Source organism: Bombus pyrosoma, linkage group LG10, assembly GCF_014825855.1.
Source record: "Bombus pyrosoma isolate SC7728 linkage group LG10, ASM1482585v1, whole genome shotgun sequence".
NCBI classification, from domain to species: Eukaryota; Metazoa; Arthropoda; class Insecta; order Hymenoptera; family Apidae; genus Bombus; species Bombus pyrosoma.
Genome location: NC_057779.1, coordinates 5,494,825 through 5,512,529, shown reverse-complemented (window position 1 = coordinate 5,512,529; position 17,705 = coordinate 5,494,825). Strand labels below are relative to the sequence as shown.

General features: G+C 34.5%; 4 protein-coding genes across 4 annotated transcripts; 1 reads left to right on the top strand and 3 right to left on the bottom strand.

Annotated features, from left to right (window-relative positions):
- Positions 1-42: 42 nt before the first annotated feature.
- On the bottom strand, positions 43-1,150 carry LOC122571406 (zinc finger protein 511). Its single transcript, XM_043735092.1, has 3 exons — positions 867-1,150; positions 577-778; positions 43-506 (listed from the first exon to the last, which is right to left on the bottom strand). The coding sequence occupies exons 1-3, from the start codon at positions 1,004-1,006 to the stop codon at positions 57-59; spliced, it is 792 nt and encodes a 263-aa protein (XP_043591027.1). The 5' UTR covers positions 1,007-1,150; the 3' UTR covers positions 43-56.
- Positions 1,151-1,440: 290 nt separating this feature from the next.
- LOC122571409 lies at positions 1,441-11,326 on the bottom strand. The gene is made up of 3 exons (XM_043735096.1): positions 11,118-11,326; positions 10,987-11,052; positions 1,441-1,712 (listed from the first exon to the last, which is right to left on the bottom strand). The coding sequence occupies exons 1-3, from the start codon at positions 11,214-11,216 to the stop codon at positions 1,620-1,622; spliced, it is 258 nt and encodes an 85-aa protein (XP_043591031.1). The 5' UTR covers positions 11,217-11,326; the 3' UTR covers positions 1,441-1,619.
- Positions 2,190-5,730, bottom strand: LOC122571404 (golgin subfamily A member 6-like protein 22). Its single transcript, XM_043735090.1, has one exon. It carries the CDS (start codon positions 5,341-5,343, stop codon positions 2,470-2,472), a length of 2,874 nt encoding a protein of 957 aa, XP_043591025.1. The 5' UTR covers positions 5,344-5,730; the 3' UTR covers positions 2,190-2,469.
- On the top strand, positions 9,021-10,932 carry LOC122571408 (cold and drought-regulated protein CORA-like). Its single transcript, XM_043735094.1, has 3 exons — positions 9,021-9,197; positions 9,763-9,980; positions 10,458-10,932. Exons 1-3 carry the CDS (start codon positions 9,186-9,188, stop codon positions 10,627-10,629), a joined length of 402 nt encoding a protein of 133 aa, XP_043591029.1. The 5' UTR covers positions 9,021-9,185; the 3' UTR covers positions 10,630-10,932.
- Positions 11,327-17,705: the final 6,379 nt, after the last annotated feature.

The following is a 17,705-nucleotide window of genomic DNA, read 5'->3' as shown; positions in this document are numbered from 1 at the left end:
TTTAAATTATATTTATGATAAAAAAACATTAAACCAAAGTTGTACGTTATTTTCAACTATGTATTTGGTAATGTATTAGCCAAGTCCATCATACATTCTGTTTCAAGCACATCTTTTTCACCAGATTGATTTTTAGTAAGTACTTTTGTATATGATTTATGTACTTGCCTAGGGATAAAAAGTAACGAAGTAGCTCCTGCACTATTATTTGAAGGGTTTAATTGACTTTCACGGATAATGACATTTGTCGAGGTTGTAGTTTTTGCTGTAGCTATAAACATTTTAGTTTTTTGATTTTTATTTAACTGTATTTTTCTTGACTTGGATTCCTTCCGCTTTGGCTCTGGTTCATCAATATCCATTTTATCTTCTGATTTATCTCTTACGCAATGTGGAGTATTATCAAATCTAAAATTCTTTGGATATTTGTGTACGCTAACACAATGATCTCTTCTTTCAAATGAAGTATTAAATTTTAAATCACACTCAGAAACATAACATTGATACTAAAAGATATTATTAATATTAACAAACATTATGATGTACATTATATTGAAATAAAATGATTATAAATACCATTGGCTGTTTCATTGATAAAACTTGGAAAAAGCTATCATGGGTTTCTTGAATATGAATATCTAAGAATCTAGGATTTGGTAGACATTTGTTACATTCTGCACAAACATATCGATGATTGCTATTGTAGTGCATCTCAAAATCAATTAATTTATTGAATGTTGCTTTACAACCAGTAACGTAACAAGAGAATTCCTTTATACTGAAATTGACAAATTATTTTATTAAAATCAGTTATTTGTAGGTTATGCCCAATGATAAATGTTTATATAAAAGAAATCTTTATTTACACATCATGACATAGTTCTTCATCATCTTCAACAGTAACACCTTTTCGTTGAAAAATTTTGCAAATTCTGTATGAATCTTCGAAAAATGGATCATCAATAGATCTTAACCCCACACCTATATTTTGTAAGAATATCTCCATCCTTGCAATATTCTAATTATCAAACTTTAAAAAAGATATTACAATCTGTAATATTTAATTATTTAATGTTATACATTGTATTTTTGTTTAATAATTTATTCTTTAAACCACCAAACAGTTTTAATATAGTAACAACACAACGACAACATTGCACTCTAATGGCGCAATATTTGAATGGAACTTGATGATTCATCTCGATAACTCAGTTCGATAATTCTACATATTTCGATTATCGAAAAGAAAATTTCAGTTTCATTGTATCAAATGTCGTCCCGTGCACGTCGTAAATTAAAATTATAATTTTCTTAAATAAAACCGAATAAATTAGTGACATAGTTTTAATTATGTGATAAGTGAACTATGTGAATAAATTCTAGTCATTCTAGATATGAATTACAACACAGGAGGACAATAAGGGATAGATTCAAGAAAGAAAAAGTTGGTAAGTGATTTATCTTTATACGTATTATGTATTTCTTATAGCACGTTGCTAATTTGGTAATTCAGTATTAATAATTTAGGTACTTAATCTCAATAATATATTCATGCAATAAACTCATTAGTTATGACAAAAATAAATCAGAAAACGTATAAGTATACATCTTGACAAGAATTACTCGACCAGCAGCCGCGTTTTCAAATTTTCGAGAATTTCCGTCATTTTGTGTTCCAATTCACTGCGTCTTTGCATTTCTTGTCGCTTGTCCTGTAACATACATGCGATATTATAGAATATTTTTGTAATTGCTATACGTTCATCTCAATTATTATGTTATACAAAGACGGTAGAAAAGAGGTTAAGGAAATAATATTGTTTTCAAATTACCAAAAAATTAATATTTTTTTTCATCTTGCAACACTTTATTTCGAAACTGAGTATTTAACATTTTCTATAGCAATTTCTATAGCAAATCGTATAATATCTTTTGATGTATTAATTATTTATGTGTATGTATATGTATATATATATAAATTTTAACTCGTACATATATACGAGTAGTTTAAAAAATCAATATTTTTTTCGGGTTCTAAATACTTTTAAATATGCACTTGAGATTTTCAGTTAGACAAATTATTTTGAATATTATATATTATGTGTAATACACAAAATACATATATGTATTTGTAGGTTAATTTTTAGTAAATATATTAAATTATAATTACTATATATACGTGATGAAAGGATCATTTTACAATTTTCCTATTAAATTTTCCAATTATTTAGCACAAAGCATGAAATATGATTGATTTCATTATATTATAATGTAAGAAATGTTGAAAATAGTGAAAAAGTATTTCAAATGAGTCATATAACAAAACATTGATAACTATTTTAAAAATTCTTTTAAATTCCTTTAATTACTATACTTAAAATATTTTTAAATTCGACGTGTTAAATTACTAAAAAAACGAAATATTGAAAATGGATCATAATGCACAATTAGCTTGAAAATAATAACAAGTTATAAAATACGAGAATAATCGACATAACTAATTGGTTCATTCGGATTAATGCGTTCTTGTGCTACTATTTTTATAGTGGTAGCACCATTCGCGTAATCTTCGACTTTCTCGCTTCTGCTTTCCGGTTCACTGGTGAATTTCGTTAAACTTTCGTCATAGCGATACACGTCCTGTTGCGGCGTGGTCAAGCCAATTATTTCTACGTTTCCAATTTTTTTATTCCCGTCAAAAACTCCGGACAATTTGTCGTTTCCCCTGCCATAATTGAAATCATAAACACGTTCACCAAAATTGAACAAATTATAATTTTCTCTAGGTTCGTGAAACATCGTTGATTCAAACTTCTGTCGAGAAACTGGAGTATTTTGTATTATACGATTTTTAACATTCATCTGCTTTTTATTTTTTGAAGATGGTTGATTTCTTTCAATACTGCGTTTCGAGGATTCAAATTTCTTAGAATTTAATGAACTCGGGTCCTGCAGCTCTGGAAAATTTTTTATTTCGATATTTGGCCGTTCTGTGAATCTATAATTATTATTTGTAATATACTTATAACGCTTTAAAAAATCTGGTATTTCTTTTCTATCATTATCATTTTGATTAGATTTTACGGTTTTCGTTTCAAAACGTGTTCTATTTGAACTCACAGTATTTATAGGCCTATTCATCGTCAGTCGTTTCTCAGGAACTGTTCTAAATTCGAGTTCCTTTTTGAAACCTTGGTCATAAATATTTTCAGAATAGTCATACGGTCTTTGATTTGAATTATCAAGTATTACTTGACTTTTCTCTTCTCGATGTCTTTCTTTCCTCATTTTATTGGAAGATTCAAATTTTCTACGATTTTCTTGACTATTCGATACCTTAATATTGTCATTATCGTTCGAATTTCTTGGAACAGTGTTAGTATGTATTGTACTATCGAAAATAAAGTCGAATGGCGGTGGCCACATTTGCACTTCCTTTTGTTCACCCTCATGGAGATTCTTCGGTGTTTTTCTTTCTGCAACACCTACTACCGGTTTCAAATTTTCCTTCTTTGATCGCTTTGGCTCTTTAGACGAGACTTTTTTTGAAGCTTCTGCTCTTAAAGTATTATCTTTCTCTGATTTTTCATTTGCCGATGACTTCAATTTCGTCTTTCTTAATTCTTCAGGAGCATTCAGGTACCGAACGGGAACGATTAGTGGCATAAATTTACTGAAATCCAATTCATCTGTCACATCCCGTTCTTCGGGGGGAAAAGATCGATTTTCGCCATTCGATTGATTATTGGAAATTTTCATTGGTAACTCAGAATTATCTTCGTTAGATCCTTTTCCATCTTTCTTCCTGTTATCTGTATCTTCCTCCAGAGTATATTCTTCATACTTGTTTCTTGCTGGAACATCTTCTTCTCTGCTCCTTTCATCACTTTCATTTTCATCTTTCTGATTACCACGCGAATCTTCCTCCTCTCTCGAGACCTCTTCCTCCAATTCAGCAGGCACAGACGAGCTATAAATATTGCTCAATGGCTGCTTGAGTCTTCCAAAAAAATTCACAAATCCATCATCAATTAGTTCACGATTGTACAGAGGTTCCCCATAACTGTTACGAAGATCTTCAGGTCGTCGTTCCTCATCATCTTCGCTCAAAGGTAGTGGTTCACTATACTGTATACTAGTATAATTTTCACTAGTTTGAGGCGTGTCTTCTTTATAAACATCATCGTTCCTATAATACTCTTCTTCTTCACTTTCTGCAGGTTGTCTTTGATTCGTGGGATATTCACGAATCCTTTCTTCACTCTCATATCTCTCTCTCGACTGATCTTCTTCTTCTCTCAACGGTTTTCCTTTATCGCTTTCCTCTTGGTTTCCTTCACACGCAGAATCTTGATTTCCGTGATCTATTTGCTTCCTTGAATCACCATCTTCCTCACCACTATAATTATCATCCTTCTGACGACTTCTGTACCATTCTTGTTCCCTCAATCTCTTCGCATGCTCTTCCTGCTTACGCTCCAATTCTGCAAGTCTTTCTTCATACTCTTGTTTCCATCTTGGATCTTCATTATAAGAAGGAGATGTAGTTGAAAGATCATGTATCATTGGCGGTTGAACTAACATTGCAGGAGGTGGCGATTGAATATCCTTTGCATTATAAATTGGCTGATTTTCTATTGTCACTTTTTCAGTGCTCACGTTCTTTCTGTACACCATTCCTTGTTCATTGCGAATTGAACTGATGTACGGTTCAGGGTAGGATAGATTAATGAATTGAGAAGGAATCTCAGGAAGAGGTGGTTGAGGTACGGTCGGTAAGGAAGGCTCCGATATGACTGGTAGGGGGATCTTTACCAAGAGAGGAGGTGGTAGTGGTTGAGTAGGAGTCTGTTTCCTTGGATCAATCTGTGGTGGCATCGTTGATGAAGTTGAAGGCGGTTTGGAGGTTGTAGAAGACGAATTACCATGAAAAATATTCTCATATTGTTGCAACTGAGTTAATACACCTGTTCCGTTACTAAAATTCACCACACCCGTGAATTTGATCGTTTCTCGCTGTCTTGGAGCTAATGTAGTCGATTGAGTAGAGTTTGTTTGAGTGTTATTAGTAGCTCTTGCCTCGTCTGATTCGGAATTAGGATTGGGCAACGAGGCTATTTGCACAGGGCTTACCGTGTAGCCAAAAACCTGCGCCAAGCCCGAGAGAATCAGACCTAATGCTCGTTTGTCTCGCGGATTATTTGCGTTTAAAAGTTCTGTTGGTTCTTGCGAGCCTAAAGAGGGATATGGTGTAGACTGGTTTTCCCAATTTGTTTTCTTAGACTGAACGAAAGTGTACAGTACGCACACGTAGCATAGGAGATGGAATTTCCTAAGCTTCATTATAGTAGGCTTGAACACTTTCTGCTCGGAAATTACACTTTATGCACCGGGTGATGACGAGATATCGACCATCGTGTTATCTTCAGTGGCGTCTTCTTTGTATCGTTGATTGCCACATGATATAACCTTCATACAATACTTCTAACAACGAACTGTTCTTTCAATTTTTGTTAAACTATCGACACAATTTTGTGTTAAATATTAGATTAATTTGCGAGAAAATATCAATTTTTTCGGTTAAACTTATTTTTGATTTGATTGAATATTGAAGCGATTCACAATTAAATATGGAAGCAATTCACGGCCAAATTTTGACGAAAAATGTGAAGAATAGAGAGATATGTTTCATCGTGTGAGAAAGTTTTACAAAGTGGCACGAAGTGTACTTTTGTGCCTCGAGATTCCACGAGCACTGTGCGATCAGTGTCGCGCTCGAGCGTCGTTAAACGAAACTTTAGCTGGCGGGGATGGATTTTTGCATAACATCGGAAAGAAATGTCGAGTTTCACCTCAATTGCACAGAGCCGCTCGTTGATTTGCGACAACTGAAGCGGCACGTTATAACGCGGGAAAAGAACGTCGCGATATTGCAAAGAATCGAACGACAACAGTTCGCTAAGACGCGTACAATACGTTCGACGTGGTCATGCGCTGTTTTTAATTCCACGTGTAGCCATGGAATCTAATTACACGAGCCAACGATTCAGAGTAGATGTTTTTTAATAAACAAAGATACGATTTTTAATCGTAATTGGATTCAGTTTGAAAAAAATTTGTTCTACTCGTATTTAGTTACTAGAAGAAGGGATTTATAAGTTTATTAATGGATTGCATTGAAGAATATGTATATGATAATAATAGGATGCAGATGATAAAGGACATATTAGTTTGACTTCCTGCTTTTTAGTTTAATCCTTTTATTGAGAAAGAATATACGCAATACATGTGTTAGAAAATTTAGAATATTTCCGTTGCTAATAGAAATTTTTGGAAAATATCGGAGGAAGAAATACGAAATTTGGAATTTTGAAAGAAGGATATAATTTTATAGTTATATCTATTATATCTATGTCGATATCTATTAATGTTACAATTTTGCTACAATTTTGCGAAATTATTCAGAAAACTGGAACTCATTAGACCCAATAAACACATTCGGTATATTGCGCTTTATATTTTCGAACGAGAGGAATATACATTATTATTCAAATACTTCTGGAAGAATTTCTACCGTAACTAATTTCAGTGCGGCTCTATACGAGGCATTTTTTAAAGAATTTCTACCTAGCTGTACAAAACCGTTGAACGATTACTTAAATATTTTGGTTGAACGATTAAAATGATAAAAGTCAATTTCTTTTGAAACTTTCTGCCTTGACGATTATACTACCACAAAATTGTGCTATTGTTGCACAACGTAGGAAGTTAATTCATTAAGGATATCGATACGGATCAAGTTAATCGAGCGATACTGCAGAACAAGTGAAAATAAAACTGTTTCTACGTACGAGACTGATTTTTTCAAAAAGAAATCGGTTAAATTAATTGATGGTTGAGAAATTGAACGATGAAATAGATTACTATATCACTTTTGATCGTAATAATTTACGGTCACTATCGGAAAAATATGCTAGTCTCATCTACGATAATTATACATCTAATTACTAACATGAACAGAAATAGAAGTCTGATAAGTCGAATCTTACAGTTAGTACGTGCGTGTAACGAGTACATATTATTTAACGCACATTTCTATGACATATACGAATACAGGTTACAAGCATTGAAATAGATTAGAGTGAATTTAACGAAGATTAATTAGTTTGAATGCAATTGATCTTGAAGCCATTCCTGAGTGATAAATTTTTTTACCATCATTTTCTTAAAATGAAATAGCGTATTACCTTTATGTTGCATTATATGAATAGACAAATAAAATAGATAAATAGAAATTTATTTTACTTATTTTTGATATTTTTAACATTTTTACTTGCATGCGTATTTTCTATACCTCCGGATCTTTTCCATAAATGCAAGAAGTATTTTTATGCTACACGTGCATTTTGTGTTTCAACACCTCTTTGATATATTTTCGCAGTTGCAACATTTCCTTTTCATTTAAACAATCTTATTTACTTACACGCGATAATGTCCGTCTCAGAGTAATCAGATTACTATTTTATTTGATTACGTAAGAAGTAAACGAACCTTTACACATTACACACGATCAGTTAGAGCAATGATCTTATTACCAACGATACCGATTATGTCACCGGACAATGAGCCGAGTTTAGATATTTACCAGCTATACTTTCATAAGTATGTCGATTATGTCACCTGTTCTCCACCCAGAGAAAGTCCAGCGGCAAACGGTGTCGCTGGTTCGATTTCCTGGACTGGTGTGACAAAACCTCCTTAAGGGGACAATTACGACAAGAGGAGAAAAATATTAACGACACAAGTTTTCAACGCGACAAGGAATAGGGAGAAGGTTCAGGTTTTTATATAATAAACGCGAGTTCCTGTCGGTGGACTCCTCGAATGGTAGTCGACTCGCTTCGAGTACGTTTCGATCGAACACTGTGTCTAGCTAATTACTTAATTACCTTGTCTGGCTAATTGCACGACACGCGAAACTCCGCGGAATTACACGCATCTTTTGAGAACGTTCCCAGCTTCGTTCACCTCATTAACTCGATTTTTTTTCGCGAACAATGCCGGATTGCAAACATTATGGGTGGTCGGATTACTCGGACGCGTTGCGTATGGTGTTTTACAATCGGCGAAATTGCCGTGAAATTGTCAGCACACACGCGATATTCATGTGGTGATTGTTTAGATGTTATTGCGCTTGATTATTATATGTTAGATCGAGCTGCTACTTTCAACTTCGAAAAAGAGACTTCGTGCTGTTTTAGAGAACAGAGATTGTGATTATGGTAGTTGAATACAGACGGCGGAAGTAGAATTTGCTATGGAATAGGAGAGTAGTGTTGGGTACTATTTGATTATCATTTTTAATTTGATTCATTGATAATGTCTATGAGGGGAAGACATTGATTGTTAAAACTGGAGTTCATCGAATAGATTAAAGAAATTAGTTAATTGGTGATTATAACGAATTAGATATTCTATGAGAAATTGAAAATATTCTTGCTGACATTCGAAGTATTTTCTGCTCTCCGATTAATTTTCGAATTATCATATAGTAAGCGAAATTATTCCAACAAAAGTATTAAACGTCTACTCTTTAACAAATTGTGAAAAGAGAATTCATCTTCAACAAGTTCGAAACGAAACATTCCTTAAATATTTCAAGAACTTCCAAAATTAGTCGAAGAAACGTTTAACGATAGAAACGTTTAACGTCATAAGCGATCAATGAATATGAATAAATACGTAGATGATGATAAGCCGATTTCATCGCAGTTAACCACTCTTCTTTCTAGATATTTCCAATAATAGATAAAAATCACACACCCTGTATATAAAAACTTGCTTCAAGGAAACGTATACTTGCCATAAAATACTAGATCAAATTGAGTTAATCAATGACCAAAACAATAAAACCAGATTTTGATTACATGCTCGCTTTTCCATTAAAGAATTTGTGCTTTCGTTCGTTCCAGATGAATTCATGATCAATGTATGTAACTAGTTATGAGATGCGATTATCCATAGATGGAAAATGTAACAGAGACTAATTTAGGCATTAGAAAATAGTTGTGGATCGAGAATTCAGTAGGTATATATAACACGGCAAATAATTTCTGAACTGTATCAGGTATAAAAGAACTGCCCACTCTTTGGATCACACAGTCGTATTCTGAATCAAGTTTAACATGAATCTTCTGGTAAGAATAATCGACAAAGTTTCCAATATTCACGAATTTAGTCTATTGAATTAGCAAACAATGTTCCTTGATTAATTCCAGTATGAAATTAGTGTTTTAGTGATAATAGAACTCTTTCGCACAGTAATTCACCATCTAACGATATCAGTGAATTGGTACAAGTTACAAATTATAAGTTATTAATTTTCTCTTGTACAATTTTACAATTTTAAGTTCAAGAAAATAATCAGACGACTTGAAATTAATACAGCTCACTCATAAAATTTCATTTAGTTCATTATCAAACTTGTTACTGTTGTGCACAAGAAATCAGTAATACTACTAGACTATAGAGATTTATGCAAGTTCGTGTTTTTACGAATATAACTAAAAAGATGGAACTTCCGCAGAGATTTGTTTCATTTATTGATTATTATACTCGTGTACCCACGTCTTTTTAAATTTTTCGTAAATACAACAAATTCCTAGTCTATTAACAACCTGTGATTTGTGACTTGTAAAATTTGACTAATATTAATATTAATATTAGTCCATTTGTACGAACGAATCTTGATCATCGTTTTAGTTATTGGTATTCTTGACCATTTTCACCTTGGGAACAGCCACTGTGCCCCCAATCAACAAACTTGAAAAAGTAAAGGGCGATAGTGACGTGTCAGAAAAAATAATCGCTGACAATCAGGCGGAACCGAATTCTCAGGATGCAACTGAGGATAAAAAAGTGGCAAAAAGAAGTTACGGTTGGAATCCGTGGAGTTACATAGGATATAGTTACTGGCCCTGGTAGGTAGATTGCCGTAAGAAATTGCGACGAATCTAGGAAGGTTTTGCGGAAAAAATAGCCGCTTACTTCAGATATTCTTGCGGATTTTGTAAGAGGAAGTCAAATATTTTGCGTTGTGGTAACAAATTTCCTGTGCTATTATAGAGTTTTATGTTTTAATTTGGCTCTTAGTCATAGGCTATGAAGCTATTTAATTGCTTCCTCCTATTTTATTTTCAGAAAATTGTACAGATTTTAGTATATGAATAGAATTCAAAGAAATATTTACAAGGAAACATCGATGACTGGTACAGACTGATTTTGAAAAAAGAGTTGCACAATTATTTATTGAATTAATCTAATGTACAATCTATATATAATATTTAGAGTGTATGAGAATTTTTCGTTAGATTATTATACAAGAATATTTGAAACATTTTGATTCTGAGGATAGTAAGGCATTCGTATGTGCAGATTTTCACAAAATACAATTTTAGGTATGGTTTTGGATGGTATCCAAGCTGGCCTCTATATTATAGTCACGGATATAGTGGATACGGTGGATACGGTGGATACAGTGGATACGGTGGATACGGTGGACATGGATATGGAGGATATAGTGGATACGGTTATGGATATCGTAGCCACGGTGGCTGGTACAAGGGATAGTAAATTAAGAAAAAATAGAAAGGATAGAAAATCGTCCAGGAGATTTCTATAATTTTATAAATATTATTCACAGGCTTTCCTACTATCTCACATCTAACTTTTTGCACTGAATAAACAATAGGCTACACTTGAATTTTAATTATATCTATATTAAGTACTGCAAACCTAAGACTGAGATAAAACACCTACAACTTTCGTTATTCATCAAATATGTAAAACGTAAGTTCATTCAACATTTATTCGATTTTATTCTCAAAGTTATGTATCGTATATATTTGCACAAATACCAAGATGTTCATCAGTGAAAAAGAATAAATGATTCATATTAAAGGAAGGGCGAAATGATTTTGCACATACCCTTAGTCGTTTCCTTATATAAGTTGCCAATATTTCTTCGCAAACCGTCAGATTTTTGTCTGTATCCTGCGGAACAAGAAGTATGTGTTATACAATTGTCAAATAATCTTCAAATTTTTGCGTCAGTCGACCTTTAGAATTCTCGTCAGCTCTTTGATCTTCTGTAGTTTAACTTGTTGTTGTTCGGATAAATTATTATTGCACACTCGTTGTGGATTGGTTGCGTACATCTCAAAACGAAACAGACAACGTGTTACTTTTTTCACTTCCGCATTAGTAATCCATAACACTTTTGGTACGTCGCAACACTTCGTATGCGCCTGATATGCGGTATAGTGTTGCTTGGAGACAAGCGAAACAACAAACGTTTTATTGGATTTTTTTTGCAGAATCTTAACGTGATTTTGCTTTATGTAAATTACTTTCTTTTTTTCAGCAATTACTAATTACCCTCATCCTTAAATATACTCTTGAATTTTTGTTAAATTTCGTGTCTTTTATTTTTTATCATACATCCCACGAAAGGAATCTGTGTTATCTGCAACAGATGCTATTCTGAAATGTCTGAATCACAGACCGAGTATCGAAACAGAGTAAGAACCTCGTTGCTAGTTCCATTTAAAGTCAGGGCTATTCTGTCAAGCGTGATCCGAGCGGTTTGAACCATTTATCTTGTGTTGTCAGAGTAGAGTTCTACAGTTTCGAAGCTCTTTCTCACAGTTTATTATGGAATCTACTAGGGGGCAGATTAAAGGATTGAAGAATCGGAAGGTAAAATTTCTTTGGCGGGAAAACTTTCAAATACATACAGCGAAATATTTTTAAATCTACGATCTATGTGTATGTCATTTCACAAATTCCTGACATGCTATAATTTTCTGTATTCACATAAAGAAATATTCTCTAAACACAAACCAAAATTGGAGCCAACACTATATTACAAGAATACTTCAATTCCAATATCCAATTTCTGATAAGAAATAATTCATTTAACACATCATTATACAATACTTACGTTTATACATATTAACCATTTCTCTTAATAGTTTAGAAACTTTTTGAAAAATGGCGCGTAGCTAAACATACGTATAGATAGATAATAAAGTTCTCTAAGAGAAATTATAATTAATAATTCAAATTTAGCTAATTAATTTACTCGATTTATCATCTTCTCTTATGGGCCCCTTTCTCACATATCTCCTCAATTATTTATCCACAAACGGGACACTATTCTTAACCCTAAAAAAGGGGAGTGCCTTAGATGATCCTATCTCAATATGAGAGGCAAAGGCTAACCGGCTCTACGTTTTATAATTCGAGTTTATTGCTCTTAACTAGATACTGACCATTAAATACAAAGGGATGCGGCAGCATCCCCTTTCTAGTGGACCAGTTTTCTGTCAGCGGAAATTGACCGAAACGATTTCACAATAAGAGTCAAAGGCTAACTGGGTTCATTTTGCGGTTTACCTTCGTCAACAATAGACAGTGGACAGTGGCCATTGTTAAGGAGAGGCGGCAGCATCGCCTTCCTGATGGACCAGTTTCCCAACAGGATCCGCGAGATTGTTGGAGAGGACAGGACCTCTCGCCACGCGAGCAAACAGGTTCCGCTGGAAGGGATGAGACGCTATTGACGAACAAAAATGGATCGTGATCCAGATCAGGTGGAAAACTGGTCCATCGTCTGCAGACCCTTTCAAAAAACGGGAGCAAGTCGTTTACGTGTTATTTGACCGCGAACAAAGATCAGAGATCAGGAGAGATACAGAATAGTGGACTGCAGGTTCATGATTCGCGAGTAGGGACAGGTTGCTTTGATTTTTAATTGAATTATATTAGAAGTTTCGTTATGTAAGATTTAATTAGCATAGACGATGATTCTTTAATTAATTTTTTCTGATTTTGATCGTTACAATTTCTATATTTATTCCTGTATTTCATTTAATAATTTCGTATTCTTTTCTTAAAAACATTTATTGCGAAATCTTTGGAAATTTTTATGCTAAAATTTATACAAATAGTTTTAAATATTAAAGGTATAGGCTTATTTACACGTATAATACTCGTTGAGTACCGAAAATACCTTGATTATGTACATAAGGATTTAGAGTCTTTATACAGTAGTCCCATATCTCGAGAACATGGTTAAGATGTGAAAATATTCTTCGATTTAATGAAAATTCAGTATTTCAGAGATTCGCAGAATCTGAACCTAACAATTACAGAAACAAAATAGATTCGATATAATAATTTAATCAGAAGATACACACAATAGGAAAATTGTTTGGTTAATTGGCGAATTGAGGCAATAATTGATTTTTATCAGCAGCGGGTAACGTTTTAACGTACAGAGGTTCTATATTGGCCACTCTTAACACACACTTCCTATTATCGTCGTAGAACTCTTTTTCTTGGATTCTCTAGGTTGTCTGGCTCAATTTCCTCGGGTTGTCCCAAAGAAAATTCTCGCCGGTATTAAACGAACTGGCTTGAAAAAAAAAAAGAGAGAAGAAACGGGGGTTCGAGAAGCGAGCGGACAAAAGAGCCGGAGCACTCGATCAAAAGTGAAAAAAAACAAAGGACGGTGACGTGTGTGTCACATGAGACGCCGAAACCAACCCACATTGGCCACTTCTTTCACCTGTCCATCATTCGTTGCCCTCCAAAGAGGACGTCTCCGTCGCTGAAAGAGGACATTTGCGTTTCTGTGCTCGTACCAGTCATTGTGCGCTTTTATCGGCCGTTTCGCGTTCAGTTTCTACCGGGGATTTCGTGTGCTCCTCGTGGTGAATACTTGAAAAGGGAGCCTACACTCGTAATTGACTGCTTTATTCCGGATTCCAAGCCAGAGGTACTCACATCGATACGTAATCGCACCGGTAACGTCGATACGCGACCTGATGCTGATTATGATCCTTCTGATTTTCCTAAACGAAAAGATATATGTATGCTATGGAAAAAATTAAAAAGTTAAAAGGTTTGTTAATTTATGTTGTAGGAATTTTTATTATATCATCTTCCGAAGGGTAAAAGGACAGGGACTGTAAAAACGGCTTCAGTATCAAAATTGTAAAATATAAAATATAATGCAACGTAAAATAATAGTATTCGAGTCACGGTCATACGAAACTTTAGATGGTCATACACTTTCAATTTGATACATGTTTTTAGAACATGAAACATTGTCAAAATCTGTTCATCATCGATGAGTAATATCATCTATGTTGATCAGACATCTTCTATTTCAAGTATTTTGTGTACTCTTTCCTCATGGATAATTATTAGATTAATCAGATTTCCAATATTAATTTATTAAGCAAGCGATCGACAAAAATATCACTAGCGTCCCAAATTTGAAATTTACTACCCTAAACAGGAAGATAGTATCCATACAACTTAATATCTACGTATATCAAATCACAACACATTTAAAATGCTTTAACCCACTCACTGCCAACTACGAGATATCTCGTAGTAAGCGTATGTACCAAGACTGCCGACTACGAGATATCTCGTAGTTTGCGGAGTCGGGACAGGAATTTTATTCAGTGACACCAGCTACGAGTTATCTCGTAGTCCTTTCTCATTTTCGAATTACTGTAAATACCGTTTTAATACTGTGTGTATGCAACTAATAAAATTTGCCTGGCAGAGAATGGGTTAATTTATCTATCAATAAAGGAACACATTAGTGATCTGCTAGAAAAAACAAAGTTAAAACTTATACGAATACTATTCCAGAAAGGCGGAAGTCAAAGAGGAAGAGAACTTCGCAAGAATTCGTGGAAATACTCTTTCGTGCCTGCATCGTCTTCCTCTCTCGAGTTAATTTGTTTTTCGTTTGTGAAGACGCGTGTCCCGGAGGAGGTCATGAAAAGGTTTCACTGCGTACACGCTGCATTACCTCTATTCGTATCGGTAACGAGGACCTCCTCCTACGGCATGGGATTTTCGTCGATGCAACGTGTACGTCGTGCAGACGTACGCGGTATTGTCGGGACACCCCGTATATAGCGAGGGCGTATTTGTTTTACTGCCTGGCTGCCGGCATTGGTTGAGAACGTGCTCCGCATTCTTGAAATCGTGCCACCCTTGTTACGGCATAGACTCTCCACCGCCATCACCCCCTTCCCCTCCGAGCCGTCGAACATCCCGCCATCAAGCTGGCTCTCTTCTTTGCTGGCACTAGCACCAGGATCGACAGAAGGATCGTCATCCCTTTCCCCTTATCCTAGGCTCTCGTAAAAATTCTTGACTCCTGTAATGGTCACGTGACGAGGCTACGAGGGTATGTGACTGTTCGCCAGTTTCTAAACAGTCGGAGAAGTTTGAGGAAACTTAGAAGAATCTCAGATTTTGTGATAACAATTGCGTCACGGAGAATTGCCAGGATTCTTCTTCTGGGAAATTGTGTGATAGGTAGATGTTCTGATGTTCATGCATTTTTGGGAAATTTAAGGGTGTAAAAATTTACAGAATGCATATAACGCGCAAGAATATGTAAAATACCTAAAGTAGAGTATTATAATATTTAAATTCTATTTTTTTAGCTACGAGAATAAAAATAAAAAATTGCATAAATATCCGTAGCCTGTTGATAAGCGTTGTATCGGGGTTAGTTTTATTTGGAAATTATTACGTTGTTCAAGTTATAGGATTAGTTTGTGGGTATCAATTAGTCAAATCGAAGTATACAGTTAGTACACTTGTATCAAGCAGAACAAGTTTTCTTAGAAACGAAATCTCATATGTAGGTAAAATCTTTATTCTATATCTCAGATGTATTTTTTCGCGAAGAATCGTTTCTTTATAATAATTCTTCACCCTAATAGACTCTAACCTGACAAAGAATTAATTGATTTTTTTAAAATTCTTAAAACGTATAAAACATTTTTGGTCAATTACGAACATTTTTTTGTTCAACTTCAATTTCAACGAATTATTAACAATTGTTACTTACAATATATAAATCAATTACTTTCCTTTCATTGTAATATACAACCTCGTACTTAATATTCTGTTATCTTCAACCCGAAATCTATTACATTCCACATAAAGCCAAGTCCACCAAAAAATCTAAATAAATTTCCTGAGTTAATCGTTTAATGAAGTTCATTTTTCTCGTGAGCAATCGTAAAGTTCTTATCTTCCGTGACAACCGTGGTGTTCCCCTCGAACAATACTTGTATCTAATTTTCTGCTGTGCAGCGACAAAACAGAGGGTGGCAGGAAGTAAGTCGTCACAGGATAGTGGACTAAGTTTATCACCGTTAAGAATCCTGAATCTGGGGACACGGTAAAAATATTAGAACGAGGATTGGGAGGAAGAGAGAACGAAAAGAAGGACACGGAAGAAGAGTCCGGCATTCTATCGATCCTAATTTACGGCCTGGATTTCAGGCGTTTATGTCTTTCCGATAAGGTCGTTTACGCAGATGCTGTGCCTGCACCGATGGATATTCTTCTTCGTTCGATGCATTCTCTTCTTCGTGCTTTCTGTAGCCCGAGATGCTCTTTTCCTTCGATTCTCTCGTGATGGCTGACTATAACGAACCCCGTAGTTCGAGGCTGGTTCTTTTCGAAACATAAAACGAAACTTAAATTCTGGAAGCATTCGATGAGTATACCTCGATACATCTCAAGGTGCAGTATCGGTTATAAGTATGGATACTTGGCTGATTTCTACACGATGTTATATAAACTATTGGCAAATTCTTTTTAACAAACGATTTAATGATGACTTTCAACAATCAAATAATCATTAAACTACTTGTTCTACTATATACTACGTTATTGAGCTGTGAAATAAATTTGTTCTGTTTTTGTATTTGTTCAAATATATTACCTACAGAAACTTGTAACTTTGTATGTGCGATATAAAGAGGGATTGTTATAGTTTTCATCTCAGAAGATTCCTTTTGTAAAATAGTAGCAAGTATGGCCTGACGCAGAGGATATTGAAAAATTAACTAGCTTTTCGACCGTTTTTCCATTACGTAAACACAGTCGGTTTTGAGAGATTAATCGAATATAATTTTGATCGTGTGTATTACGAAATACCGACGTAATTTCTCCTCAAATTGAAAGCAAAGAGGTTGCACAATCGTTTAAAAACCATCGACGTTACATAAATGTTTTCATATAGAAATTAATCGAACGGTAAAGGTGGATTATGTAATTACGTGATGTGTTACGTCTATCGGATTCGAATATCGATAAAATCGATTGCTCCTCTTTTAAAAGTGAAGCCGTAGCGAACGTGGCCACCGCATAATAGAATCGAAACCATAATAAATTTCATTCCAATTTCCTATCGATCAGTCAGCAGCCGCGGTAATATTTGTTTAAGGGACAGACGACCGGTGATTCGATAAAATTGGAAATTTCGGCTTTTTTCCGTCCATTCAGAAGGGTGTTAAATTCCCTGTGAGATTCGATTGGTCGACGGTCCGTGGCCGAAGCAGATTTCCTGTCCGGAAGCGCTAGTAAGATGGGTTTGTTCATGGTTTTTCGTTGCACCCGTTATTCTTTACTTTCCTTCGAATTCGTTTTGTGAATCGCTAGTTTATGGTAAATCGTAGTATTCCATTCAATTAATATTGGATTAGTCCATGAAATATTTTACTTTGTGCTGTATTATCAAATATTGTTATCTACCTTTTGTTGTCCTATCGAATTATTTCGTAACAATATTAATTATTAAAAAATCTTAATCA

Excerpts from the sequence above, each read along its gene's own strand:
- LOC122571408 (XM_043735094.1), top strand. Across the intron at positions 9,981-10,457 it reads GGATATAGTTACTGGCCCTG|GTATGGTTTTGGATGGTATC; the intron begins GTAGGTAGATTG and ends ATACAATTTTAG.
- LOC122571409 (XM_043735096.1), bottom strand. The coding sequence starts at position 11,216 with ATGTACGCAACCAATCCACAACGAGTGTGCAATAATAATTTATCCGAA. Across the intron at positions 11,053-11,117 it reads AGCTGACGAGAATTCTAAAG|GATACAGACAAAAATCTGAC; the intron begins GTCGACTGACGC and ends CTTGTTCCGCAG. Across the intron at positions 1,713-10,986 it reads ATATAAGGAAACGACTAAGG|GACAAGCGACAAGAAATGCA; the intron begins GTATGTGCAAAA and ends TGTATGTTACAG.
- LOC122571404 (XM_043735090.1), bottom strand. The coding sequence starts at position 5,343 with ATGAAGCTTAGGAAATTCCATCTCCTATGCTACGTGTGCGTACTGTAC.
- LOC122571406 (XM_043735092.1), bottom strand. The coding sequence starts at position 1,006 with ATGGAGATATTCTTACAAAATATAGGTGTGGGGTTAAGATCTATTGAT. Across the intron at positions 779-866 it reads GAAGAACTATGTCATGATGT|TATAAAGGAATTCTCTTGTT; the intron begins GTAAATAAAGAT and ends TGTCAATTTCAG. Across the intron at positions 507-576 it reads TATCAATGAAACAGCCAATG|TATCAATGTTATGTTTCTGA; the intron begins GTATTTATAATC and ends AATATCTTTTAG.